Source organism: Strix uralensis, chromosome 3 (genome assembly GCF_047716275.1).
Source record: "Strix uralensis isolate ZFMK-TIS-50842 chromosome 3, bStrUra1, whole genome shotgun sequence".
Lineage (NCBI taxonomy): Eukaryota > Metazoa > Chordata > Aves > Strigiformes > Strigidae > Strix > Strix uralensis.
In genome coordinates this window covers 135,005,424-135,031,764 of record NC_133974.1, presented here as the reverse complement: position 1 = coordinate 135,031,764, position 26,341 = coordinate 135,005,424, and the positions used below count along the sequence as shown (strand labels likewise).

The window sequence follows — 26,341 nt, the reverse complement described above, 5'->3', positions numbered from 1 at the left end:
ATTTTAGAGGTGAGAGGGCGTGAATCTCTAATTCTTCTTTCCTAAATGAGGAAGATAGAATCCACTTATTTGGGAGTAGTGCTCGGAAGATTTTTTTTTCAAACAAATACTGTCTTACACATTCAAGCCAGGTGGTTTGCTCAGGCCTTGTTGGAGGCAAAAACCAAATGACCTTGAGAAAATGCACCTGAGATAAACAAGTCTTATACCACTCGCTCAGAAAATGAATGAATGAATTGAGAACAAATTTTAAGTCATGCGCTTACCTTAGCAAGCAAGGTGTAAGGCCAGCCAATGCAAACCAGATTTATTGGCATATAAATAAATAAGCCAGTTTTGTGAAACTTGGCTGTTAGTGACTTCAGTCCTGATTTCATGCAAAGAAGATGTGATTTATCATAATCCTATAAGAATGTGTGTTTAGAAGACGCATGTTTTTCCTCCACGACTTCAGGCCTGGGAAAGACTGGAAAAAGCTGAACATGAAAGAGAACTGGCACTGCGAAATGAGCTCATCAGACAAGAGAAACTGGAACAACTTGCACGCAGATTTGATCGCAAGGCAGCTATGAGAGAAACTTGGCTGAGTGAAAATCAACGTCTCGTTTCTCAGGTGCTGCTTTCAGAAATTGTCTGTGTGACTAAAACAATTCCCATGCGTAATTATAGGATACAGTTCTTGCAAAAAGAACATTCCGCCCCTATGCCTCATATTTTACTGAATCTATGTATATTTATATTTGTTGTATGTGTGTGCAAATGTATGTTTAGTGTATACGTGTATGTACTGTATGTCCTACCTTTAATGCCTGTGGGAATCCCTTCCTTGAATCTTATCAGTCTGTACTCAGGAGATACTGATGCAGAAATATCTACCCACGGTCAAGATTTTCTTTATCTGAATATTTTGGTCAATTCAGTGTAATTAGGCCAGGAATTAATACTATTTTTTAATATAAGAGATGACTTCAAAAAAATCCAACCCCCCCAGCCTAGTCCCGATGGCCACTGTGATTCTTCCCCTCAAAGGTAGTAAATAGTATCTCTGATGTTATCAGCAGTTCTCTGGTTATCAGAGGTATCTCTGATTTTAGTAAAGAAGGCTTCTCAGAGCATTTTGAGATCCCAGATTTGCTAACAGGTATATTCTGCCCAATTGGAAATCCTGTTGTGGGCAGTAGGGCTTTTCCCCACATCAGGCATTACTGAAGAAGTGTCTTTGTCTTTGCAGGATAATTTTGGCTTTGACCTTCCAGCAGTCGAGGCCGCAACGAAGAAGCATGAGGCCATTGAAACAGACATTGCGGCCTATGAGGAGCGAGTCCAGGCCGTGGTTGCAGTTGCGAAGGAGCTTGAGACTGAAAACTACCACGACATCAAACGCATTACTGCGAGAAAGGACAACGTTATACGCCTGTGGGAGTATCTCCTGGAGCTGCTCAGGGCACGGAGACAGCGGCTGGAGATGAATCTTGGTCTGCAGAAGATTTTCCAGGAAATGCTGTACATTATGGACTGGATGGATGAGATGAAGGTAGGTGTTAGCCATTTGAGAACGTAGACCAGATATTCTGGAGAGGTGTAGATGTCCTGTTTTGTAAAGTTAATGTTAAGATTCATTTTGCCCCTCCGGTTTCATAGACAAATGCAGAAGTTCCACATTCACAAGGAGTGGACAAATTCCTTATACCTTACAACAATTTTTCAAAAATAAAGATTAAAAACAAGTAAAAAAAAAAGAACAAGTTCCCTCCTATAAAGAGCTATTTTTCCACTCATGCCTGTCTCGTAAGGGCCAGAGGCTTTGGTCACAGTGCTTGGGTAAGGATGATGGTTTTGGTGAAAGGGAATTAAATAATCTCTCTTCATTACAGTTTACATGGGGAACAAGTCATCTCTTCACGTCTGTGCTTTAAAAAGCATCAGTTTCTTCCTGCCTGTTCTCCTGGGATCTGGGAAGGGAGAGGACCATGACTTTGTTTTTGTCCATCAGCCAGCAGAACTTGGAAGCTGCTGGAGGAAAGAAAGATGTGTGTAGCTCAGTGGTAGCTCACAGCACTCTGACTGAGTGCTTTTCATTGGCTCTAGCTTAGCTTTTCATCATCCTAGACATAAAACTGCATTAAAGAGCAGTCAACTTCTTCGTGGTTGCCAGTGAATTAAAGAATACTGGCTCAAATTGGTATCAGCCATGTCTCTCTACATTTGGAATAGCTCCATTTATGGGCCTGGTGTTTCTCTGGGCTTAAATCAGTATGACAGCAGAGAGCAGTGTAATACCTGGAGTCATTAAGAGACAAACAGTCTTCAGCCCGTTTTACTTGTCTTTTACATTTTGATCAGGTGCTTCTGCTGTCTCAAGACTATGGCAAACATTTGTTAGGAGTGGAAGACCTGCTGCAGAAACACGCTCTTGTGGAAGCTGACATTGCTATTCAGGCTGAGAGAGTGAGAGGGGTCAATGCATCTGCTCAGAAGTTTGCCACCGATGGCGAAGGTAACTGCCAGCCAACACACACCCTTCTTTGTCTTCGTTCCATATAAGGCTATCTGTAAGCCTCATGAGTTCTGCAAGGCACGTGAGGTTAAATTCAGCACCCGAATAAGAGAATGCAGCTACATTTGTTCCTCCTTTACTCACTGTGTCAATGATTAATCTGTCCAAGTACCTGCTCAAGAATTCATTGTGGCATTGTGTTCTGTGTGGGATGTCATGCTCCTACCAGCAGCTGCTTTGTAGTAGTCACCATTAATTCCCTGTTTTGTGTTTCTAATGCAAACAATACAAATTATTGGACCCACTCTGATACTGTCCCAATTTATGCTAAATAAAAGCACTTCCATTAAACCAGCATCATTAATTAGAGTAAATGATGTTCGTTTTGTGCAGTTCTGTGTATGAAGCTGGTATAAATCTGGAGCAGTGAATTTTGTTTCACTGCGAACAGTCATGAATGTCTTTCTTTCTGGGTTTTTTTTTTGTCTTTATGCGAAGAACAGCATTTTCTGATCTGTGATACTGTATGGTGGAGCTTGAATAGTTCACACTCGCTTTCAGGTGACTACCTGTGAATTGCATTACGTTAACTTCATAGATGGAACAAACAGGAATTTAGAACTCTGTGTGTGCCTCAGCTGTAGAGATGAAAATGGATCAGTCCAAGTTGTAACGTTCATTCTCTGCCTGAACAGGTTACAAACCGTGTGACCCGCAAGTTATCAGGGACCGTGTGGCTCACATGGAGTTCTGTTACCAAGAGCTGTGCCAGCTCGCTGCGGAGCGCCAGGCCCGCTTGGAGGAGTCCCGGCGCCTCTGGAAGTTCTTCTGGGAAATGGCTGAAGAGGAGGGTTGGATCAGGGAGAAGGAGCAGATCCTGTCATCTGATGACTACGGGAAGGACCTAACGAGCGTCGTCCGTCTCTTGAGTAAACACAAGGCCTTCGAAGATGAAATGAGTGGTCGTAGCGGCCACTTTCAGCAGGCAATAAAAGAAGGTGAAGACATGATCGCGGAGGAGCATTTTGGGTCTGAGAAAATCAGAGAAAGAATTAAGGATATCCGGGAGCAGTGGGCTAACTTGGAACAGTTATCTGCCATTAGGAAGAAGCGTCTGGAGGAAGCCTCTCTCCTTCACCAGTTCCAGGCTGACGCTGATGATATTGACGCGTGGATGTTGGACATCCTCAAAATTGTTTCCAGCAATGACGTTGGCCACGACGAATATTCTACTCAGTCCTTGGTCAAGAAACACAAAGATGTGGCTGAAGAGATTGCAAGCTACCGGCCAACCATTGACTCGCTGCACGAACAGGCCAAGGCTCTGCCGCAGGAGCATGCTGGATCTCCAGATGTGCAAGGCCGATTGTCCGGAATAGAGGAGAGGTACAAAGAGGTTGCTGAGCTCACTCGGCTGCGTAAACAGGCCTTGCAGGACACCCTGGCTTTGTACAAGATGTTCAGTGAGGCAGATGCTTGTGAGCTTTGGATTGACGAAAAGGAGAAGTGGCTGAATAATATGCAGATTCCAGAGAAGCTGGAAGACCTGGAAGTGATCCAGCACAGGTGAGAATGCCTTTACCAGGAAGCTTGGGGAATACCGGGTGAAAGTTTTTTCACACCAGTGACCTTTCTCAGCTTGCTTGTGGCTCAGATTCTCTAACACCTGTGTGATCTTTTGTTTGTTTGCTTGTTTTTTTCCCCACTCCAGATTTGAAAGCTTAGAACCAGAAATGAACAATCAGGCGTCCCGTGTTGCAGTAGTGAACCAAATTGCTAGGCAGCTAATGCACAGCGGCCACCCGAGCGAGAAGGAGATCAAGGCACAGCAAGATAAACTCAACACAAGGTAAGAGAAGGCCTCGAGCTCATCAACATGACGCTGGCTGAAACAAGTACAGTGGGGTCATTTGTGTTTCTTATATGTGTTTTTAAGATACTCTGTTACTGAAGTATCTTCAAGGTAGGCCTTTAAAGCTTCAGAAGGAGAAGAGAGCTGTGTCCTTCAGATACTTGATAGATGTGGAGTTTTGCTGTTGACTTCAGTCAGGTCCTGAGTATATTGGTACCTTGATTTGAGAGCTGGAAATTCACTGTAATGCCTGTGATGATAAAAAAGAAACCAACGTAATTCCATGTAACCCCACTCATTGTGGTTTTGGCTTCAAAATAAACCAAGAGAGAATATTTATTGTGAAAATGAAATGTAACTAGCAATTTTTCACTTGAGGAAGAATGATACTTTTAAGGACTCAGTGTTGCTGGTACTTGTCATATTCTAATGTATGCCGCAGCTTGGTTATTGGTTGTTTTGCTAAAACTGTTGATGATACAGGAAGGACTGAAAAGAACATGAATAGTTAGGTTATTTCATGGCTTACAAAGCTAATGGGAGCAACTGCTGACTCAGCAGTGTTGCCATACCCTTTTCCCTTATTAAACACAAATCTCAATTTCTCTGCTTCTCTCTCCTCACAAATTTCAGATGGAGCCAGTTCAGAGAACTGGTAGACAGGAAGAAGGATGCTCTGCTCTCTGCTCTGAGTATCCAGAACTACCATCTCGAATGTAATGAAACCAAATCCTGGATCAGGGAAAAGACCAAAGTGATCGAATCCACACAAGATCTGGGTAACGATCTAGCTGGAGTGATGGCCCTGCAGAGGAAGCTGACGGGCATGGAACGTGACCTGGTAGCCATTGAGGCCAAGCTAAGCGACCTGCAAAAAGAGGCAGAAAAGCTGGAATCGGAGCATCCCGACCAGGCACAGGCGATCCTTTCACGGCTCGCAGAAATCAATGACGTGTGGGAAGAAATGAAGACCACCCTCAAGAACCGGGAAGAGTCCCTGGGAGAGGCAAGCAAACTGCAGCAGTTCCTGAGAGACCTGGACGACTTCCAGTCCTGGCTCTCCAGAACGCAGACGGCAATCGCATCCGAGGATATGCCCAACACCCTGACAGAGGCTGAGAAGCTGCTCACTCAGCATGAGAATATTAAGAATGAAATCAACAATTACGAGGAAGATTATCAGAAAATGAGGGACATGGGTGAGATGGTGACACAAGGGCAAACTGATGCTCAGTACATGTTCTTACGCCAGCGCCTACAAGCTTTGGACACTGGATGGAATGAGCTTCACAAGATGTGGGAGAACAGGCAAAATCTCCTTTCCCAGTCTCATGCCTACCAGCTATTTCTCAGAGATACCAAGCAAGCGGAAGCATTTCTTAATAACCAGGCAAGTGGTCGAGATAAACTTTATTTCATTCTACAGGTTGGTACCATATACTTCAAGTAGTTAACAAACAAGATCATTTGGCAGAAGAGCTGCAAACGGATAAATTGCCCTTTTTTAACTACAATTGCTTTCTGTGTTTTACTTCTAACTGTTCTTGGGAGACATTTTTTTTCCTATGTGGTGAATGTGTTGTTGGAGCAGACAGCGTAGCCTGAGTGTAATACTTTCCTCTCTCTGATTTATGCTTTGATCACAGGAGTATGTTTTGGCACACACGGAAATGCCCACTACCTTGGAAGGAGCAGAAGCTGCTATTAAAAAACAGGAGGATTTCATGACCACGATGGATGCCAATGAAGAAAAGATTAATGCAGTTGTAGAGACTGGCAGGAGGCTAGTTAGTGATGGGAACATTAACTCTGATAAAATCCAGGAGAAAGTGGACTCTATTGATGACAGGTGAGGTCAGAACAGTGGCAGAATGTAGCTTCACACTTCAGTTCTGTTTTCCGAGATGTGACCTTTTACCAGAATCCAAAGGCAAAGTAACATGTTAGAAAGTGTCTGGTGCAGACTATTTTCTTTGTCCTGTGGAAAAATAGGAACTGTAATGTTTAAAAAATGTGCTGGGCTGATCTTAATTAAATATTACCTCTCCCATTTTCTAGAGACTTACTATGTAATGAGCTCACTACCCAGAATTTGGCTATATGGGTGTTGCTATTTAATTCTTGGAGTATTAACAGAGGTTATGTTACGGTGGGAGCTGCAGCAGTTAGCTGTACCTGGTTCCACAAGTCTTAGATTCCTCTGCTACCTCCTAGCTGATTTAATTATAATAATGTATTCCTGTCCTTCCTCTGAGGAAGGAATGTGGCTCTTCAAGAGTGTAATTGGCACTGTATCTACCCCGCCCGCTTGGCTTTGATCGCCTTTTCCAACTTGTCTGGCCCTTCTGAGATCAGATTAGGAAGCATTGGTACAAATGTGTCTTTCATCCTAGAACAAGTCTTTTGCTTTGTCTCTTTAGCTGCGGCATGGATGCTACAGAATGTTAAGAGTTTCTTTTTCTTTGAAAACCAAATGTTCAGTTTTGCTGGCTATGATTCATGGTTCTTTCTGCTTTTGGTTTGAATAACAGTGGAGTCTTTCAAGGCGCTTTTCAATCATGAGTATCAGAACACAGCAGTAAGCTCACACAGAACTTTTATGTCAACCACCCTTCTATCAGACTCACGACCTCCTGCAGCCAGTCAGCTCAGAGTTACCCAGATGCCTCTATCCCCAAGGTGGAACTGAAGTAGTTCAGAAAACGTTGTGCCTTTCCTGTTTTGGCAAACGTGTCCCACTGTGTGTGCACCCCCTTTAGCTGGAGCTCATGGCTTCAAGAAAGGCGGATGTTCCTCTTCCCAGAGCTTGCTGAGGGCCTCTGAGCCCGCTGACAACCTGGCCCCAGGGTACCTCATGTTTTCGTTCTCTCTAACCAGCTTGACTCTCTTTAGATCCCAAAGAGAATCTGCAAAGAGCAGGAAGAGGAGATTACATGAAAGCAATCAAGGTGAAAGCTAGGAAATTAATTTTTCTGGTTTGCCCTCTCTGACTTTCAATGTCCCCTGCTATGATTTTTCCCATCCACTGCTGAAAGCAGGGAGATTTGATCCTGGCCTTCTGGTCAGGGGTCGTCTCTCTGCAACTTGGAACATTAAAAGATAGCATCTAAGGGTGCAGTGACAAATGGTCAGCTGCTCTGTGCAGCCCCTTCTGGGGCAGCTGGAGGGGGAGACAGCTTCAGCCTCTGCCCTCTGTGCTCTGCACAGGGGTTCCTGCTGCCCCGGCTGCGGGGCTCTGGGGACTGTTTCTCCCCAGTGCAGCTGCTCCCTTGTGTCCCCGTTGTCCTGCGCCATCCCAGCGGGGCACCTGGGCCGTCCTGCGGTGGGACGCGTGCTGGAGTTCCTGCTCTGAACGGCAGGCAACTCCTAGAGACTCTTTTTTTTAAGCCCACTTTTTTCCAGCGCGTTTCCTCAATTCCAGAGCTATTTATGCAGAGCACTGCAAAAACCATCCGGCGTGCTGCTATTCAGGAAATCCGTGTGATTGCTCTCTGAGTCTGTAAGGCTGATAAGCCTCCAGAACAAAGCCTTGGGGCTGGGTGTAGTGGGAGTGGTAGCAAAGGAAGCCTCTTTGGTTTTACAAAAATTTGCTCTCCCAAACCCAGCTCCACCTGGACCTATAACAAAGGACCAAAACAAACAAGTACAAATACGTCTCCCTACTTCCCATATGGATCTCTTTGTAGTTTTTAGTGTTGCTAATAGTGTTTTTTTACAGTCACACTTTCAAGCTATTCCAGAGGGTTGGTTGGTACAGCAGACAGACCCGGCCCTAAAATGGTCACTATCTAAATCTGAATAGACATGTGGGCATCAGGCTGGGGAAGGAGAGGAGAGTGCAGAAGCAGAGTGTGGCTGTGTAGTAGGAGATAAACACTTCAGCACAATCTTTTAGTGCAGTTCACAGGGAAGAATAAATGGGAATAAGGCCATGGAGAAGGGGTTGAGGGCAGGAGGAGGTGGATTTGAATAAAGCTATCACTAGCTAGCTGTTCCAGCTAGGAAAGAAGCTGGTCTCCCCAGTGCAGCTGTCCCTGCTTTCGTGCCTTGTGCTGCTGTTTCTGCCAGCCAGAGGGGAAGCGTTGTCTCCTCCATTTTCTCTAGGAAGTGTCTAAGGAGAGTGCCCTAGTCTGTGCGCCTACACGGGGCCTCTCTGATTCTGCAAACGAGATGGAGTTTAAAGGCAGTGGCAGATCTGACTCAGATTGTGATCTAAGTCTGTTTTTCATCAACTTTTGTATTTGTGCAACTTTGTGCTCAACAGAGAACAGAAGTCATTTTTGTTCTTGCCCGTTCAGAGAGTGCCTCTTGTTTGCTGGAACACCTAAAGAAGCTAAAACTGCCTTGCATGTGCGTCCGTATTCTTAGTGGGCAGTTGCATTCTTGCTACATGTAAGATGTATCATTCCTGCACCAGCTTTGAAACCCACAGGCTTACAGTTAAACCACAAGTGATTTTGTCAGTTTTCAGCATTGTTAACATTCTCAGGGGCCTCTGGGGAGACAGCATGGGAACGTTGTGACAAATCTGGGTGCTCTCCTCTTGGATTAATTTGAGTCAGACACCTCCTTGAGCTGAACAGATCTCATTTTCCTGTTAGATTCTTCATAATGTTGCCACAGAAGGAAGATGCCTCCATGTTTTAACTGACTACGGTACATTCCCTGTCCCCTCTTTTACCATGTAGGTCTGGCTTAGCTTGGACATTTGGATCTGGGGTTGCCTCTTCAGTATATGCATAGGGAAGGCCCTAGATGCTGTTAGGGCTTAAGTCATCTGTGTGATGATTTATGTGAACAGGCAGATGAATTCAAAGTCATTCTAAATACTTACAGTCTGCAGAGTGAAGTCTTTTGTGCAAGTGTGGGATCTTCTTTCACAAGCTACTGTAGTAAATTAGTAAGAAGCAGTCACCGACAACCTTGAGTGTGACAGGGTCTGAGTTTCTGGCCCTTCTCTGCCATGCATATCTCAGAAGAGCAGGATTTTAAGAGTTAGGACTGCAATCAGCAGTTGAACAGTAAGCTCTGTGCTTTTCTCCACCCTCTGGTGATGGCCTAGCACTTGTAGCCTTAGCAGAGCTGGAGTCCCGGCTGTCCCTACCCTGACGTGTCTGGCTGGCTCAGCTGGGGCCTCCGCACGTGTGGTTAGGGAAGCAGGGAGACCAGACAGCCTCCTTAACACCATGCTTTTCTAGTATCTGGATAAAAGTTGGTATTACAAAGGGTTCTGTTCTCCAATCTTCCCGCCTGTTTATTCTACCTAAAGCCCTTCTGACGTGCTGGTAGTCAAGGGTGGGAGAAGCTTTGTAGTGGTGGGGGTGGTTAGGCACAAAAGATTCTAAGATTTCTATCACTGGAGCTTTTAAAGAATTTAGGAAGACATAAACAAGGAATTAATAATGTTTAGATATAGCCAGTCTGGGGCAGGAGAACAGACTAAATGACTTCCCTTTATTCCTATAAAAATAACGTCAATTGAATGATGAAAATAGAGGAGTTACTGCCTGTTCCAGCAGTGCCCATCCTCAAAATACTACTACCACATCTTCACGTATCCAGTTTAAACCTTGCTACAGTTCAGCCCTCTTCTTGTTCAGAGAATACTCATCTTTCAGTCTCACTCCAGGTCATCTTGGACATCCAAACAACCTTTACAGTTCAATAGCTCTAAGCGCCAAAGGTCGTATTTATTATGATGAAGAGGAAAAAAAAAAAAAACTATGTCATCATCTGTTTGATATCCCTGCATGGCTTCCCTTCAAAGTTCTTGAAGTTAGTATTTCCAACACTCTCTGGAAGATATTTTTGTTAGTTTTTTGAACTCAAGTTTTCTGAACATAAGCACTTCTCTACTTACTCTTAAGTGTATTCAAATAAGTGTCATGAAAAGTCTCCTTTTAATTTCACAGCTTGTGTTCTCTCCAGAATACGTGAGTCTGTAATGTAATCTAGCCTTAGATCTATGAAATCATCATGGTAAGATCACCCAAGCAATTCCTTGCTTCATTTTAGCAACCTGAGTAATGCACTGTATTTGCCCAGGCATATAAAAACCAGCCAAGAAGGAGTGGAATCAAACCCAGTGATGTTATAGGTGTTATAGAGATTTTTCCTAAGGCACAATTTACGTGTCCTTTCCTTTGTGTTCTCTCAGATAACCCCTTCAAAACTTTAGGATTACCTAGGCTTGGACTCCAGCCTCTTGCTTTGATCGTTACATATGTCTTCCTTGCCATCTGATCTATAAATCAGTTTTCTTGACCTACAGTTATATAGATGCTGCTTGCCTGGTTATTCAGAGGAAGCTGTTGAGACAAAAGAGAAGCAATTTGTAATCCTGTAAAGGGTTTTCTCCTATTCCTCTGCCTACAGACGTTTTGCTTTTAGGTAAAATGTATCCCTGAGTATTCCTTGTGTTTCTGAAGTCACTAAATTTGTGCCAGAGTGCTTGCTCTGGTAACGTGTTGTAGATCAGGAAAAGTGGTATCTTCATCCAGTTGTTGTCATCAACACGTAATTTACAGTCTTCTAGAACATCATGAGTTCTGGAGATCTCCGCTAACATGGATTTATTTAGCTATTGCCAGCATCAGCTCCTCAGGCACCATGTCCGTTTGAAGAACCCACCAAGGCCTTTGGGAGTGCCAGCGTGACTCATCCTTCAGGGGGCTAACAGCTATGGACTAAAAATAGAGCTTGTACACTAACCTTTTCTTGTCTTCTGTCTGCTCTTAAACGCTCTGAAAAACATGTTCCAGGGTGCATAAAGCTTCTATTTGCAGAACCCCCCAGGTTATACAGGAACAGCGTTTGGCAGGTTGTGTAACCCCTGCAGCTCTGCTCAGGGCCAGGGGGTGCTGGGCTGCAGCGAAGGTGGATCAGCAAGTGCCTTACACCACGTGCACAGTTTGCAAGAGCCACATAACACCCAACCTTGCTGTTGCCATTTTGCAGATAGTTTTCTTATGTTTTTTGGCAAACGGTCTGAACTTTCCTGTGGTCTTCACGTTAGTGGGCCAAAGTCTCCACAGAACAGTTGTGAAACCCTGCTGGCTTCAAAATTTTCTCAGTGTATTTAACAGGACACAATAACAAGTAGATGATGAACTTAAGTAAGCACATTAAATAACACTTGCACATCTGAGTTTCAAAAATGTCCTTCATCTGAAAGGCAGTAAAAGATGCATATTGAATAAGTATGTGGTGTGTGTATCCCAGAGGGGCTGCAGACACCAACAAATGATGGGTTTTCGTGAAATGCCTATTTCAAGGTTTTTTTCTCTGCTGTTATTTTTTTGTCTAGGCATAGGAAGAACCGTGAAGCAGCCAGTGAACTTCTGATGAGACTGAAAGATAACAGGGATCTTCAAAAGTTTCTTCAGGATTGTCAAGAGGTAAACTGCATCCTTTCACTTACCACTAAAAGCTGCACCCTGCTGCAGAAGAGCATTCTTACCCCATATTTTATGAGGACTGTAACACTCAGCATTTTGCAGTGAAGTCATCCAGTAGTATTTAGTGTGGAGTAAACAACTCAAAACCCCCCCACCCAAAACCCTGCAAAAATTAATCTGTTTGGGTTTTTTTCTCATAGACTGAATTTTCTTTTGTCATCTAAGCTAAAGACAGGGAAAATTGCCAGAAGCAGTGAAGATTTTCTGCTGTGGTATAAATTAATCATGTGGAATGTGGTGGGATTAGCACTGAACCCATTAAGAATTCTGTCTGCAGCTGTATATATGTATGTGGCCTGGAGCAGGAGATCGCGAGTGATTTCTACAAAACATTAGTCAGAAGAATAGGAGGTTAGGAATAAGAGGGGAGCGAGATTAAACTGGATCATTTTTAATGTGTTATTTGCCTGATAGTTTGCATGTGTTTGAAATTGTTAAGTACTATAACATTTAAAAAAATAAATCCCTTCCAGCTTTTCTAGTGTTCTACATGGACCATTTACACTGAGGGCAACATTTTAAAGTTAGGAAGAATCTTGTTCGTAGCATGAGGAATTAATCAAGTAATTTCCAGGTTATTTCATGCAGTCCTGACAGGTATTAAAGAGCCTGGCCTGTGACATGCATTAAAAACTAGCTGTCCTTATCTGAAGCCTGCAAAGAGAGCTGACTATGACAAAGCTGTGCTTTTAAATTCAAGAGTCAGTGCAGTCAGCTGCACATCTTATCCACCTCCAAGAGACTGGAAGGCGCTGCGGTGTGTCTGAATGGAATTGCCCACAGCTGAGATTTCGTACAAGAAACAAACAAAATGACGATCACAGACTGGGCAAATGGTGTTTACTGATGGTTGCCTAGATGCAGCCTACTTTCCTGCGTGTTGCGTAAGCTATCCACGAACTTAACTGAAATTGCTCCTTCCTTGATAGTAAAAACATGACAGATTAGCAAAAAATCTGCTGTTATTAGCAGCAGCTTCTTCCTTCCTCTGTAATGTCTCTGTAACAAAAATCCCCCTGGCTCTTGGAGCTGTTCTAGCTTCTCTGTCGATGTGGTTGTGTTCCCTCAGATCTGTTTTTTCCCCTATATCATTGAAAGAAAAAGGGAAGCATAAAAGCTCTAGTGTCTGGCTGCCTGAATGCCTTTCCTCTTGACTGTTTCTCTCCAGCCACTAAAGCAGGGATGTCTCGACTGTACGGTTCAAAGACAGAACTTACAATACGCAAATGTTACAAATTTCTCCAGTCTGTTTTGGGAGGACATGAGCACTGATGATAACTGAATGGTCGTTTTCCAAGACGACAGCAATAATGACGCTTAGAATTTGCATTAGCATGATTACAAAGTGCCTGCTGGTACCTCCGCTGGGCTGGGGGGTTCGTGTGAGGGAGCAGCACTGTCCTGCGGGGTGGGAGGAAGCCGAGGGAATACCTCACCCTTGGCTTTTGCGTTAGTGCTGACCCTGGAGCTGGGAATTGTTAGAAGACAGATTTGAGCCAGTCTCCGTTTCACCTGGCAATGATCCTTCGGCCTTCCTGCCCGCCGCCTTAGGGACGCTTTCCCATCCGTCTGTGACTTGAGGAAAGGAAGAGTGTTTTCTGCGGCGTGCTCCTTCCCCAGGGCAGCCTCTTTCCTCGTCGGTCACTCCGAGCTGAGATGTTATTGTCAGCGTGGCCTCCTGCCCCTCGCTCCTTCCTGCCTCGGCTCACCAGTGCGGCAGTGAGCGGGGCCACCACTGCTCCAGGAGGTGACAGGGCAAAGCTCGTAACAACAGCTTGGCAACGATAAACCTTTTCTCTGGGTCACAGGCAAGGGAAAACACAGCAGATTTTCTTATTAGTAGTCACAGGTTATCCTGGGGTGTTGGTTTTTTTGTCTGTTTCTCGCATTCATAAATATGAATGTGTTAAGTAAATTTGCTGAATGAATGAAAAAGAGTGACAGCAGAAAATCCTGAGAAGAGATGTGATAAATTTTGCCATTTAGTTTTTTCTTTGATTTCCTGCTCTTTCACAGCTCACCTTCGAAGAGATTAAAGCTGATCTTCCCTGTACGTGCTTAGAAGTCCCAGCACTGTCTGGGCTAATTTCTGTGGGGACGCCAGAGTGAAAGCATTTGGCGAGACTCCGCACCTCCCAAGTTCTCTGCCTGCTGGCGGAGCGTGCCGGCAGGTTTGGTCAGCGGCGCAGTCTGTGAGCCTTGTGCTGCAAGACAGGCTGTGTCCGCTTGGGTATTTGCAGTGTCTGGGAAGTGCAGCAGCACTTGGTGCTTTTTCACCTTCCCCTGTTGCTCTGCCAGATTTACAAGGGCTTTGTCTCTGTGTTTCTCTTAGTTGGTGCCTGGTTTTCATTGCAGAGTGCTCGAATCTTCTGGGAGCTGAGAGCAGAAACAACATTTTGTGGTATGGGTGCAAAGGATGGGAGGAGGCCTAATAGCCAGCTCTGCTGGCGTTAACAGCTGGCATGATGTTCTGGAGAAATATATACTCCAAGAGTCCATCTGAGGCCCTGTTTTAGGGAATTACTGTATTATTTTTTATATCTACTTTTGCACTGAAGATACGCTCCAGTGACTAGAGCGGCTGCAAATACCAGACTTTAATAGTCACCCCTTAAATGCTTTATTTGCACTTTTGTGTTACCAGGAGGAACATAACAACATGGTGAGAGTCAGAAATGAGGGTTTTATCCTGACAGCCCCTGGCTGTGTGCCACGTATCGGCTGGGTCACCTGCTAATATGAACAATACCACCTTTCCTTGGGAAACACCTCTAAATCCTCAGAGGACTTAATGCTGTGGCTGAGTAAAAGCAAACAATGAAAGACAAGCAGTGCAATTTGCAGAGTATAGCAGCTGCGTCCTACTCAGACAGACGGGAGTACCCACTAATTTCAGGTTATACAGTAATCCTTGAGGTAGCCTTTGTAGCTTTATTAAGTAGCACAGTAGCCTGTTACAGCTGTAACTTGGCTGCCCACTGGAGGTCTCCATTAACATGAGCGTTTTTCTGTTCAGACTTGATAGCAAGATCAGATGAGCTTCTTTGATAAGTTTTCCCTTTTTGTGGAGCTTAATGGTGCCTTTAAGGGACAATTTAAAAAAAGCTCGTGAGTGCTAAATGAATTTGTTGCCCTTTATCCTGAGTGGAGAACTGGGGGGTCTCGCCCATGCTCTGTTGTTACTCTGCTTGTCAGGGTGCTTCCTCGGCAGGATGGGGCACGTTGCTGCGGTGGCATTCTAGAAACAAAGATTAGAGGGGTTTTTTTAGACATTTTCTGCTTGGGTAGGTGACTCTAAATATGCAGTTACTCTTTTTCAAATTCTATAAGCATTTCTGTGAATGTGTTTTTTATCCACACCTAAGAGACAGATAAGGCAGTCAGACTCACCCTGGGAGGAAATCTGCTGTTGTCTGCTATGATCATTTTCACATTCTATTTCCCCTTGGCAAATCAGCTATCTTTTAAAGTATTGATTTTGTCTAGTGTTGATCTGGAAATTGTTCTCAGTGCCTTTGTACTTGCAGAAAATCAGAATGAAATCAGTCTTCTATTTTATATAATGGGAAAAGGAAAGTCTTGAGTACCAAAACCCTGCTGGAGATTGGACAAATAAACAAATTTATTTATGTAAAATTACATAGAGAAAAGACTGTGGGGAAAAGCTACAAATGTGGTGTGAATTAATGGTACAAAACCATCGCTATTCTTACGACTTTTGATATGAGTAGAAATACAGAATTTCTCATTCAGTGTTTCCCTGAAAAAAGTACCTTGGGGGCTCTGTTTAAATCCAGAGCCCGCCTTTTGCATGGCACTTGGTCAGTGTGTAGTGCTGTGGTGGCCTCAGGCAGGCAGTCAGGCTCCAGGGGTGTGGTGATGACATCTGAGTCCTGGTCCCCAGTAGCACATTGAGTAATGCTGGAAGGGAAGGGCAGTACCAAAATACCCTGTGACCAATAAGTAGGACACATGTCCCTGTTTCTCTTGCTGTTAGACTGCGTAAGACCTGTGTGCTTGATTTTGCTCATCATGGAGTGGATTCCTTTCTGCTTGAGTCATGGCTTGTTTGTATATCGGAGATGGATGTTTAAATTTAACTGTTGAAGAGGTGGATCCTTGACTGATGGAGGCATCTCTTTATCCTTGATCTGGAGGCGTTTTGATGCTTGGCATTATTTCACACTATGAATGTTTTCACAAACACCTGTGTATTTTCCTTCTCAGCTCTCTCTCTGGATCAATGAGAAGATGCTCACAGCCCAGGATATGTCCTATGACGAGGCAAGGAACCTGCACAGCAAATGGCTGAAGCATCAGGCATTTATGGCAGAACTTGCATCCAACAAAGAATGGCTGGAGAAGATTGAAAAGGTAACTAAAGAACATCTGAAAAATGCCCTCATCTTTGTCAAAAACGGCTGTGCACAGAGATGGGATCTGTTCCTCTGCAGAACTGGTTCTTGAATCATCTCTCCAGCTAAGGCAAAAGGAGGCTTCATGACTGTAGGAGAAGTATCTATGGCACTGTGTCTCCATCTAACCCGTTTTATTCCTCGCTGAGGGTAAATGTTTTTTATCCAAGATGTTCTCACAGAATAGTCATTGGCCAAGTTGCCAATTTAATTTTGTCTAGTCTGTCTTACCTGTTAGGAGGAAGGCATAACCGAGTTTTCATACCCAAAGGGTAAAAGGGGCAAATGTTGTGATTTGAGCTAATAAAGTGGAAGTACTTCCTGGGAAATACTGAATGTAGGCGAATAACTGAATTTAGACTCCCATGCTGGTTTTCATTCATTCAGGACTATAATCAGGCTGCCTTTCCTCATGCAAAATTAGTGCATGCAGTAAAGTACGGCCAGTTTTGCGATTAATTAAGGTTCACAGCTCTGTATCAAGTTACTTTGAAGGCTTTAATATGCTGTGATGAGCTGTACTTTGTTTCCCCCATTTCTCATGTGCAGCTCTGGAACACTAAGGAGGTCTCGTCTTTAGCTCTGACAGTGGGTTTCTGTTCAGTGTAAGTTAGCTTAATTGCTCATTTCCTCTCCCACTTTGGCACTTTGTATCCCATTAGAGGCTTTTCTGTGATCTGCAAATAGCAATACCCTTTAATGATGTAATTAGAAGGCTGCTCTTAGTACTGGAAGTACTTTTTTAGTGATGCTAATACATCCTCACCCTTTGCCTCTGAAAAATCAGATTGCAGCAAAGTACCAGAGTTGTGTATGGAGCCACAGCTGACAATCACTGTATTAATGTTACCACAGCTGTTGAATGTGCTGGGTTGTCAGTAGTGTTCATACCTGAAAAGGTTTTGTCCCTTGTCAGCACCGCCCAGGAGCAGAGGCAGAAGTGTGATTAGAAGTAAATAAAGTATTTCCAGAAGTAATACAGTCTTTGTGAAGGGCAAAAAGTATATCTCGAGTCCAGGTGCTCTGCTGATGCCAGGTGCAGGGTTCCTGCTTCCCAGGAAGATTGTTCCTCTCTGATGTTAGCTTAGACCCCTGGTCATTGCTCTAAGCCACTGATGTAACCCTCTACAGCTGCACAGCTCACTTTGGGTGCCATAAGCTCCGTCTCCCAGCACTGTGCTGGGTCTCCATCCCTCTCCCGGTGAAGTGGCCCGCGGAAGCTGGGCATGCTGCTCGTTTGGCTGCAGGTCCCTCCTCCGCTGTCAGCCGGGCGCAGGGGGCAGCGGGGGGCAGGCGGCTCCGCTCCCCTCTGAGCGGGGGCCCCAGGAGTTCCCACCGAGGAACACCTGTGGCGGGGAGGAGAAAGGAGGCGCTGCTGGGCCTTCCCATTGCCAGGAAACCCTCTTGCTGGCGACAGACGGGCCCGGGAGCTGGTGTTCTGGAAGGAGTCATTGGGTAATTGGAGAGAGAAAATGAGTGGTTGGTGCTGCCAGCCGATGAGGAATCCTGAGTGCTTACTAATCAGAATAATTTAACTAACGGTCTGTGAGTGCTTCCGAGGAGCTACCATTTTGTTGCTCTGTGCTTTGCAGGAGGGAATGCAGCTCATCGCAGAGAAACCAGAGACCGAAGCCGTAGTGAAAGAAAAGCTGACAGGTCTCCATCAAATGTGGGAAGAGCTTGAATCCACGACCCAGACCAAGGCCCAGCGTCTCTTTGATGCAAACAAGGCGGAGCTTTTTACCCAGAGCTGTGCTGATTTGGATAAGTGGCTGAATGGTTTGGAGAGTCAAATTCAGTCAGACGACTATGGAAAGGATCTCACCAGTGTCAACATCCTGTTGAAGAAGCAGCAGGTAAACGGAGGGCAGGTTGCAGAGTGGGCAGACAGCGGGTATCTGCGCTCAGGCGAGCAGACGGGGGTTCCTTCCCATTTAGAAAAGAATTTATTTGCTTTTCTTTCTTCCTGTTGTTTCGTGTATCTTAAAGAACCAGAAATATCCCCAGAAACAAATCAGCCATAAATTTCTTGCTACAATCTCTACCTTACACTGCCTTCCTTCCCTACATTAATATCCCATTCTCTCTCCTGCTGTAGTCCTCCAGTCTCTGGTCCTTCCCTCTCCGTACGGGGCTGGCTGCCTGTGATCACACTTGCCCAAAGCTGGTCGGTCCCTGATTCCCCACTGTAAAGGCAGCAAGGAGTAGCAAGGACAGCAGGGAGCAGTGAAGCTCTTGTGGGCACTTAGCTGTGCTCCAGAGTTGTTCGGGGTGACTTGTGAAAGCCATGTGGTGGGCCACGTTCACCGTTTGTGCGAGCAGGCCGAACCGAGGGCTGTCAGCAGGTGGCCACAGTTGTGAATCTGTGTTTCAAGCCTTGCTCCTTGCAATATGAATGCTGCAATAATGATTCATGTGGTAAATCCTTACTGACCAGCATCCGTTCTTCCTTCTTCTGAAGCTATTGGGGTACCCTAGTCGTATCAGCTGCTTTTACCCTGGTTTTCAGGACCTCTTTCCCATGTTTCTGTTTAGATGCTAGAGAACCAAATGGATGTTCGTAAGAAGGAGATCGAGGAGCTGCAAAGTCAGGCACGGGCTTTAAGTCAAGAAGGGAAGAGTACAGATGAAGTAGATGGCAAACGCCTTACTGTAGAAAAGAAATTTTTGGAGTTGCTGGAACCTTTGAATGAAAGAAAGGCAAACCTGCTGGCCTCCAAAGAGATCCACCAGTTCAACCGGGATGTGGAAGATGAAATTGTGAGTAGACAAGAAACCCTGTTCCCCAGACACCACAGCTCTCACCAGCCGTCACAGCTCTTGCAGAGCTATCACAGGAAGAAACCTTTCGGTCATGTCTCTCGGTAGCATGTTTGAGGAATGCTGCTTTTCACATCTTGCATGCTCCACAAGGTGCAAGAAGCATCTGCTGCCCTAACTCTTAGCGGGGGTTCCTTGAAATCACGTGTGCTCTTCTTCCCTTGCTTTCAGCTGTGGGTCGGAGAGAGGATGCCTATAGCTACATCGACTGATCACGGACACAACCTCCAGACCGTCCAGCTACTGATAAAGAAAAACCAGGTCAGTAGGTGCTGTTAGAGCTCCACACCTGTGGTTTCTCCTTAGTGCTGACTTAATTCAGGAAGGAAAGGCTTGGGGTAGAACAATGGGTGCTTCAGTGGTGATGTGCTGGCGGGGGCAGTGTGACGTTCAGGGAGAGCAGGGCCCCAGTTTGTGAGGCAATGGCGTGTGTTTTGCTGCCCCTCTGGAGTTAACACCCCTGACTGGCATTTCTGTTTTGTTCAGTGCAGTGTCTCATCAGTCTGCTTCTCTCCTGTGTAGACCCTTCAGAAAGAAATCCAGGGACATCAGCCTCGTATCGATGACATTTTTGAGAGGAGTCAAAACATTATCACAGAGAGCAGCCCTAATGCTGAAGCCATTCGGCAGAGGCTGGCAGACCTGCAGCAGCTGTGGAACCTCCTAATCGAGGAGACAGAGAAACGCCACAAGCGCCTGGAGGAGTCTCACAGAGCCCAGCAGTATTATTTCGACGCTGCCGAGGCTGAGGCCTGGATGAGCGAGCAGGAGCTCTACATGATGTCAGAAGAGAAAGCCAAGGTGAGCGGCTGCACAGCGACGCTAGGGTGGTTTTAATTGCTTAGTCAGGGGTGGGCAGGTGACATAATTGAACGTGTTGCTAATGTAATGGTAGCATAAACAAATTTAATCCCCTAGTGAAAGCTCCAGCAATGACCTCTTCTCTCTGTTAGGACATCTCTGATAGTGTGGTGGGCAGGCTGAGCTGAGCCGAGTCAGCCACGTGTCCTCACGCTGTGGGGGGCAGCTGCGTGCCTGCCTCTGCTGTGAGCTCAGAGTTAGCAGTACAGGCCACTTAGGCCAAGTTTTCTGTTAGTTTTGGATCACTGGGAACAGCACTGTGCACCTGTCTGTGAAACAGGGCCTGGTGGTCGCTCAGTTGATGCCACGAGTCGTCAGCTTTTACTCCCAGTGATGTGAAATCAGAACAACGTCAGAGCATACCAAAGAGTACATGAACTCCTGTTTTTTTAAGGAGGTGTTTTGAGTGCTGTATCTTATTAGTTATTTACATAAATGCACTGTGTTCACTGCCCTGATACAATAAAAGTCAGCTTGGTATCAGTGTAACACATTCCATGGGTGTTCAGTCTTCAGAAGGGTTTGTTTTCCTTCTTGTATCTAAGCAATGCAAGTAAAAGGGAGTATTAATGTGAATAGTTCATCACACAAAACATTTTAATGAAAAGGCTTATTGACGATGCTGGTTAATGCTGGGAGTTGGAGGTTGTTTTCTTAATCATAACAATGCATAGAAAATTTTGATGGGAATTTCTACAGGCATTTTGATGGAGAATCCTTTGGTACGGGCTCCATGGGATTTCTGTTCTTTGACCCAGGCTGTCACTGAGAAGCCTGACAAGTGCCGTGCCTAAAACTGTTCCATTTTTCTGAGCTCTGCACAATCACCAGTGTTGTGTAAACACACAAAGAGCTTCATAGAGGAGGAAATTCAACGTGCTTAGTGCACAGCTGATGTAATTTTGTTCTGCATCCCAGAGGGGTTGTTGCATTCACTCTTTGACTTGCTTTGCTTTCTGTGGGTAGCGTGTGCTGTGAACTCAACTATTAATATACCATTGTCAGAACAACTTGTCTTCCAGCTGTTCTTGGAAGCACTTTATAAATCTTCCTGGCTCCCACTTTTTGCTCATCCACACAGTTGAGCTTGCTGTGTGGTGTCTTTCTCTGGAGTGGGGGACTTGACTGTCCTTTTCTGTCACCGTTACAGGATGAGCAGAGCGCGGTGTCCATGCTGAAGAAACACCAGATTTTGGAACAAGCTGTAGAAGACTATGCTGAAACTGTGCACCAGCTTTCAAAGACCAGCAGAACTTTGGTGGCAGATAATCACCCAGAAAGGTATTAACTGCCATTTCTAATTGGATTATGCGTTCTTTCAGTAGTTCAGTCATTTTGCTGGGTCGTTCTGACGTACAAAGACTGCAGCAATGAGTAAGTAGCGGAGGAGAGTGTACAGAGGAAGAAGAGTTGAGCCTCACTCAGTTCCAGATGCATGTTGGACCACCCTGATTGGGCCAGAGCCAGGGTCCTGAGCAGGGTCAGTACGTGCAGCTGCTGACTTCTGGATAGTACTGGACACCTTCAGTAAACGTCTGTTGTATCCTGCAGGCAGGCTGGCAGTGTCAGGTCTGCCTTACGGAGGCACAGTAATCCCAACACACGCTCCGTATTTACCCTTTCAACCAGCTTTATGTCCGGCCCAGAGGGTCACAGTCATTTGTCCTTCTGTCCGTAGGGCAGAGCTCCCCAACATCTGCCTCCTCTCGCTCAGATTCCAGTAGAATCAGAGACTGGAATCTGAGGCTTTAGACATGGACACATTAACGTCTGGATTTTGGTAAATTCATCTCAACTTTTGTAAATGGCTTTCCTGGTGGGAGAATTCAGGAAGCTTAAGAACTGTTCAGCTGTAAGAGCTGCAGCCAAGCAAACGGAATTCTCCGCTGGCCTCCACTGCAGGGCTGATTTGATGTGTTTAACGGCTCTGCCTTCGCAGATAGGAAGATAGGACTGTCTTAGGAAAGACTCTCTGCCTGTGGTGGAAGATTGTTATTTAACTCAAAAGCACTCTCTTGTGGTCATGATCATTTCTGGTGAGAGTGGATTTCCTGGCTGAGCTGACTGAGTACCGGAATAACAAACAACTTGAGAAGGCAGAGGGAAGGCAATCTGACAGGGCCACATGGCTCGGGCAGAAGATAGGCCAAAGACAGGCAAGTAGAAATATTAATCCCTTCTGGAAATGCTGAGATTTATGGAATAAGAAACCCATGAGTGCTTTTGAACTTCCAAGCAGAATTTAAACAAAAATGAAATGCCGCTTGCCTCAGCAGTTCGGATCCTGCCTGTAGTTTTGGGAGAAGACTCTGGTGTGACCTGTGGTCAGACAGATGGAGAGCTTGGTTCCCAGCTTCGCTCTCTAAAGCCAGGAGGGTTATAGGTACAGGGCAGAGAAATTTTCCAGCTAGTGCAGTCAGCTGTGCCCGCAGAGGGTTGTTCTGGTGTGTCTGAGCCAAATTTGTGCGTGCAGCAGACGTGCATTCTGTGGAGTAAATACCCCGAGTGATTTTTGTTCTTTGTAGTTTTTTCCCATACACTTTCATTTATAAAAGGTGATGAGGACTCAGTGCTCTTTGGTTTTTTCAGCGAGCGTATCAGCATGCGCCAGTCCAAAGTGGACAAGCTGTACGCAGGCCTGAAGGATCTGGCTGAAGAGCGACGGGGCAAGCTGGATGAGAGGCACCGGCTGTTCCAGCTGAACCGCGAGGTGGACGACCTGGAGCAGTGGATTGCTGAAAGGGAGGTGGTGGCGGGATCCCACGAGCTGGGGCAGGATTACGAGCACGTAACGGTGAGTTCTTGGGACGCGCCGGCAGGTCAGCCTTCCTTGTCTGGGTGCTGCAGACAGCCGATGGTTCGTGGCTCGCGTGGGTCGCACCGATCCGACCGCGGTGGCAGCGCGGCCTGAGTCCGTCCCCCTGCGTTTCAGATGCTGCAGGAGCGGTTCCGAGAGTTCGCCCGAGACACGGGAAACATTGGGCAGGAGCGGGTTGACACCGTGAACCACATGGCAGATGAACTCATCAACTCTGGACATTCAGACGCTGCGACGATTGCGGAGTGGAAGGACGGACTCAATGAGGCCTGGGCTGATCTCCTGGAGCTCATCGACACGAGAACACAAATTCTAGCAGCCTCTTACGAACTGCACAAATTTTACCATGATGCCAAGGAGATCTTAGGACGTATTCAAGACAAACATAAGAAACTGCCCGAAGAGCTTGGTAGAGACCAAAACACAGTGGAAACACTACAGAGAATGCACACAACGTTTGAGCATGATATCCAGGCACTTGGCACCCAGGTGTGTAGCAAGGGAAGGGCACTGTCTGGGGGGGTGGGGACCCGAGCTGCGCGGCGCTGCTGCAGCTCTTGGCCCCACCGGGGCTGGGAGGGCTGCCAGCTGCTTTCCAGGTGTATTTCTGTGGGAATAACTTCACCTGCGTCATTTTCTTGTCTGTCTTTCTGCTTCTCTGCAATTGCATTAGGTTAATTAGTTTATCTAAAATAGAAATCCGTAAGTCCGCAGATTTCTGAATCTGTAGGTAATTGTGTAACGTTACTCCATTTCCTGTCCTTGGTTGAAGAAGAAACTGTAAAGGCAGAGAACTTCTGTGTTGATTTACAGCAGAGCAGCTCCTGACAGTCTCAGCTTGCCCTGGGCGTAGGAAGAGAGAGTGGATGGAGAGGCACGAGGGTGACACACGGCAGCTCCTCAGAGGACCTTTTTCTGATCACCTCCAGCAGCAGCACCAGCAGTACGCCTGGGTGCTTGATGGGATTGGAAAATAGCTTACACACGAAGAAAAAAGGGTTCATTTGACTTAATGTATTGATTCTTTAGTCAGCTTCTGACAGGCATTGAACAGATACTAAATCTAAAGAATTTTTAATGTACCAGAGGTAATATGAAATACAGATTTCAGATTTTTCTGTCCTTTAACATTGTTCTTGGGTGTTATATTAATTGTACCGGAAGGTACCTCAGATTTGCCTGCTCCTTACACCAGGTTCACCTCGGTGAACGCAAGACGCAACTGTCCTATCCCATGGAGGAATCAATATTCCAAAGGGTAGTTGGAGGACAGGGGCAAATATGAAGTGATGTGTAAGCTTGGTTGGGTTTTTGATTGGTTTTTTTGTTTGTTTTAAAAACCCTCAAAAGTCCCAACCAAACCCTTTCCTGCTAGGCATTTTTTATTTGTCCTTTCTGAGAGGCAAAGGAAGTCTGATGACCTACAAAGAGGCTTTCAGACTTGGTTATGAATCTGGGCATTCTGTCTGAAGTATTGCTTTTTATGATGCTTCCAAACAGCCGTCTGAAGAGATTTAAAGTACATAGTCCAGGCTAAGATTTTTAAAAGGAGCCAAACTTTATCTAATTCTGAATCTTTTGAAGCCAAGGTATGTTAAATAGAAGGTGGCAGCCGTTCATACAGCACACAGGGGATTCTAAACCAAAACACATTGTTCAGCTGCCAAAGTGAGAATTTCAGAAGAGAACAAGTTGCTTAAGGAATGGAGGAATTACGACTGACTGCAATTATCCCAGTAGGTCAGAAGAGATAGCTTTCATGGCCAAGCTGCCTGCCAATTCTTGATTATGTGGCAATTTACATAGCTTTTACACTAGAATAAAGGGGATGTAGCAACCATTTGATTTTCTGAGTGGTTTACTTTCCGAAGCTGTGGATTTTATACATAAAATGGGGGATGGTCACAAAATACCAATCCCAGCCTCAAAAAGGTGTTTACAATCAAGGCCTAAATGAAAGGATACACAATCATAGCACAGAGCTGTGGGGAAAGCACTTAGTGTAGTTTTTTGGTGAAACAGCTAGAGCACAAGATGGATCGTTATGACAGTGGCCTGATCTCTGTGCCTGTAGCTAGAACACTTTAATTTGGTGTTCAAACTTCCTTTTTTTTTAAAAAAAAAAAAAAAAAAAAAAAAGAGAGAATATTATTATAAAAGAGGTAATAGAATGATTCCTGGCTCCAAAAGATGTGAAACAGTCCCATAGCATTTCATGTCCCAAGACAGTGTTTGAAAGGAAAAGAGATTTCTAATAGTAGAAAGATCTTTGAATTTCCAAGTTTTCTTCTGTTTGAAGTCATTATCTACATTTTTGAAAAAACCTCTCCGTTACTAAAATACATTTTTCATACTCTGACAAGGTAGCGGTTTTGCTACAGGAGTTCTTGAGTGGCATTGAAAATTTGTTGATGAAAATGTTCCCCATTTGCCCTGACATTTAACAGCTGCTTTGTATTGGCACTCAGTTTTACAGGAAGTTTAGTCAGTGGCAAGTCTTTGTTATCTTGGGGGCCCCTTGACTTAATGGTCTTGTCTAAGAAATACTCCAGAGGGATCTACTGACTTAATGACAGAACAAACCTTTGTAGTATCGACAGGCCAAATATATTAGCAGTGACTTCAGAAAGCCATTCAGATGAAGAGTTAGCAGCTACAGTGTCCCCATATTGGTGACTCAAAAGCATCCAAATGCTGATGCATTTCTCTCTCATAAAAACACACCAGGTGAGACAGCTGCAGGAGGATGCTGCCCGCCTTCAGGCTGCCTACGCTGGAGACAAAGCTGATGACATCCAGAAGAGGGAAAACGAGGTCCTGGAGGCCTGGAAGGCGCTGCTGGATGCCTGCGAGGGCCGCAGGGTCAGGCTGGTGGACACAGGAGACAAGTTCCGTTTCTTCAGCATGGTTCGTGATCTCATGCTTTGGATGGAAGACGTTATCCGACAGATAGAAGCCCAAGAAAAGCCCAGGTAATGTGAAGTATCTCTTCTCAATCAGAAGATAAGGTCAGTTGAGGAAAAGGCTCCGTATGACTGAGCCAGAAACTGAGAGAGGCTGTCAGAATGTGATGGGGCTGTAGCAGCTCGCTTCTGTGTACTGCCGTCCAGCGGAGGCTGGGGGCTCGGGGAGCAGTTGCACTGTGACATTGTCTTCAGAGAGATTCAGTCTCGCACGCTTGTTTATTTGATCTCTGATTCGGACCAGAATGGTGCCATTCCTGAGAGAAGTCTGCTAGCAGACTTGCTTCTTTGCTACGAAGACAATCCAGGGATTAATTTTTTTATCATAGAGTTGTGGGTTAGTTTACTTGTTTCGAAATGTAACAACTGTTACTCTGGAATACATGTTTCGTAACCACAGATTGCTCATTTTAGGGATGTTTCGTCTGTTGAACTACTAATGAATAATCACCAGGGTATCAAAGCAGAAATCGATGCCCGAAATGACAGCTTTACTACCTGCATTGAGCTCGGCAAATCTCTTCTGGCAAGAAAACACTATGCATCAGAGGAGGTACTGTGCTTCCTGCCTGCATAGCAGCCGCAGTGCAGCTGGCCTCTAGAGTTTGTTTCAGCTGGAGAAACTTGCGTTGTGTAATCTACAGATTAATAAGCTGCT

The 26,341-nt window shown here is 45.3% G+C and overlaps 1 protein-coding gene across 4 annotated transcripts in view; it reads left to right on the top strand.

The window, feature by feature from the left end:
- The window catches only part of SPTBN1 (spectrin beta, non-erythrocytic 1), a 151,452-nt gene that overhangs the window by 110,360 nt on the left and 14,751 nt on the right, over nt 1–26,341 (top strand). For all 4 annotated transcript variants that reach the window (XM_074864530.1, XM_074864531.1, XM_074864529.1 and 1 more), the window contains 18 exons: nt 455–613; nt 1,232–1,534; nt 2,344–2,497; nt 3,193–4,063; nt 4,209–4,346; nt 4,983–5,739; nt 5,996–6,198; nt 11,656–11,746; nt 16,034–16,180; nt 17,814–18,077; nt 18,757–18,981; nt 19,213–19,302; nt 19,564–19,842; nt 21,053–21,183; nt 22,492–22,696; nt 22,835–23,209; nt 25,448–25,692; nt 26,098–26,236. In XM_074864530.1, the coding sequence (XP_074720631.1) occupies nt 455–613; nt 1,232–1,534; nt 2,344–2,497; nt 3,193–4,063; nt 4,209–4,346; nt 4,983–5,739; nt 5,996–6,198; nt 11,656–11,746; nt 16,034–16,180; nt 17,814–18,077; nt 18,757–18,981; nt 19,213–19,302; nt 19,564–19,842; nt 21,053–21,183; nt 22,492–22,696; nt 22,835–23,209; nt 25,448–25,692; nt 26,098–26,236 (4,776 nt within the window). The remainder of the gene's footprint in view (nt 1–454; nt 614–1,231; nt 1,535–2,343; nt 2,498–3,192; nt 4,064–4,208; nt 4,347–4,982; nt 5,740–5,995; nt 6,199–11,655; nt 11,747–16,033; nt 16,181–17,813; nt 18,078–18,756; nt 18,982–19,212; nt 19,303–19,563; nt 19,843–21,052; nt 21,184–22,491; nt 22,697–22,834; nt 23,210–25,447; nt 25,693–26,097; nt 26,237–26,341) is intronic.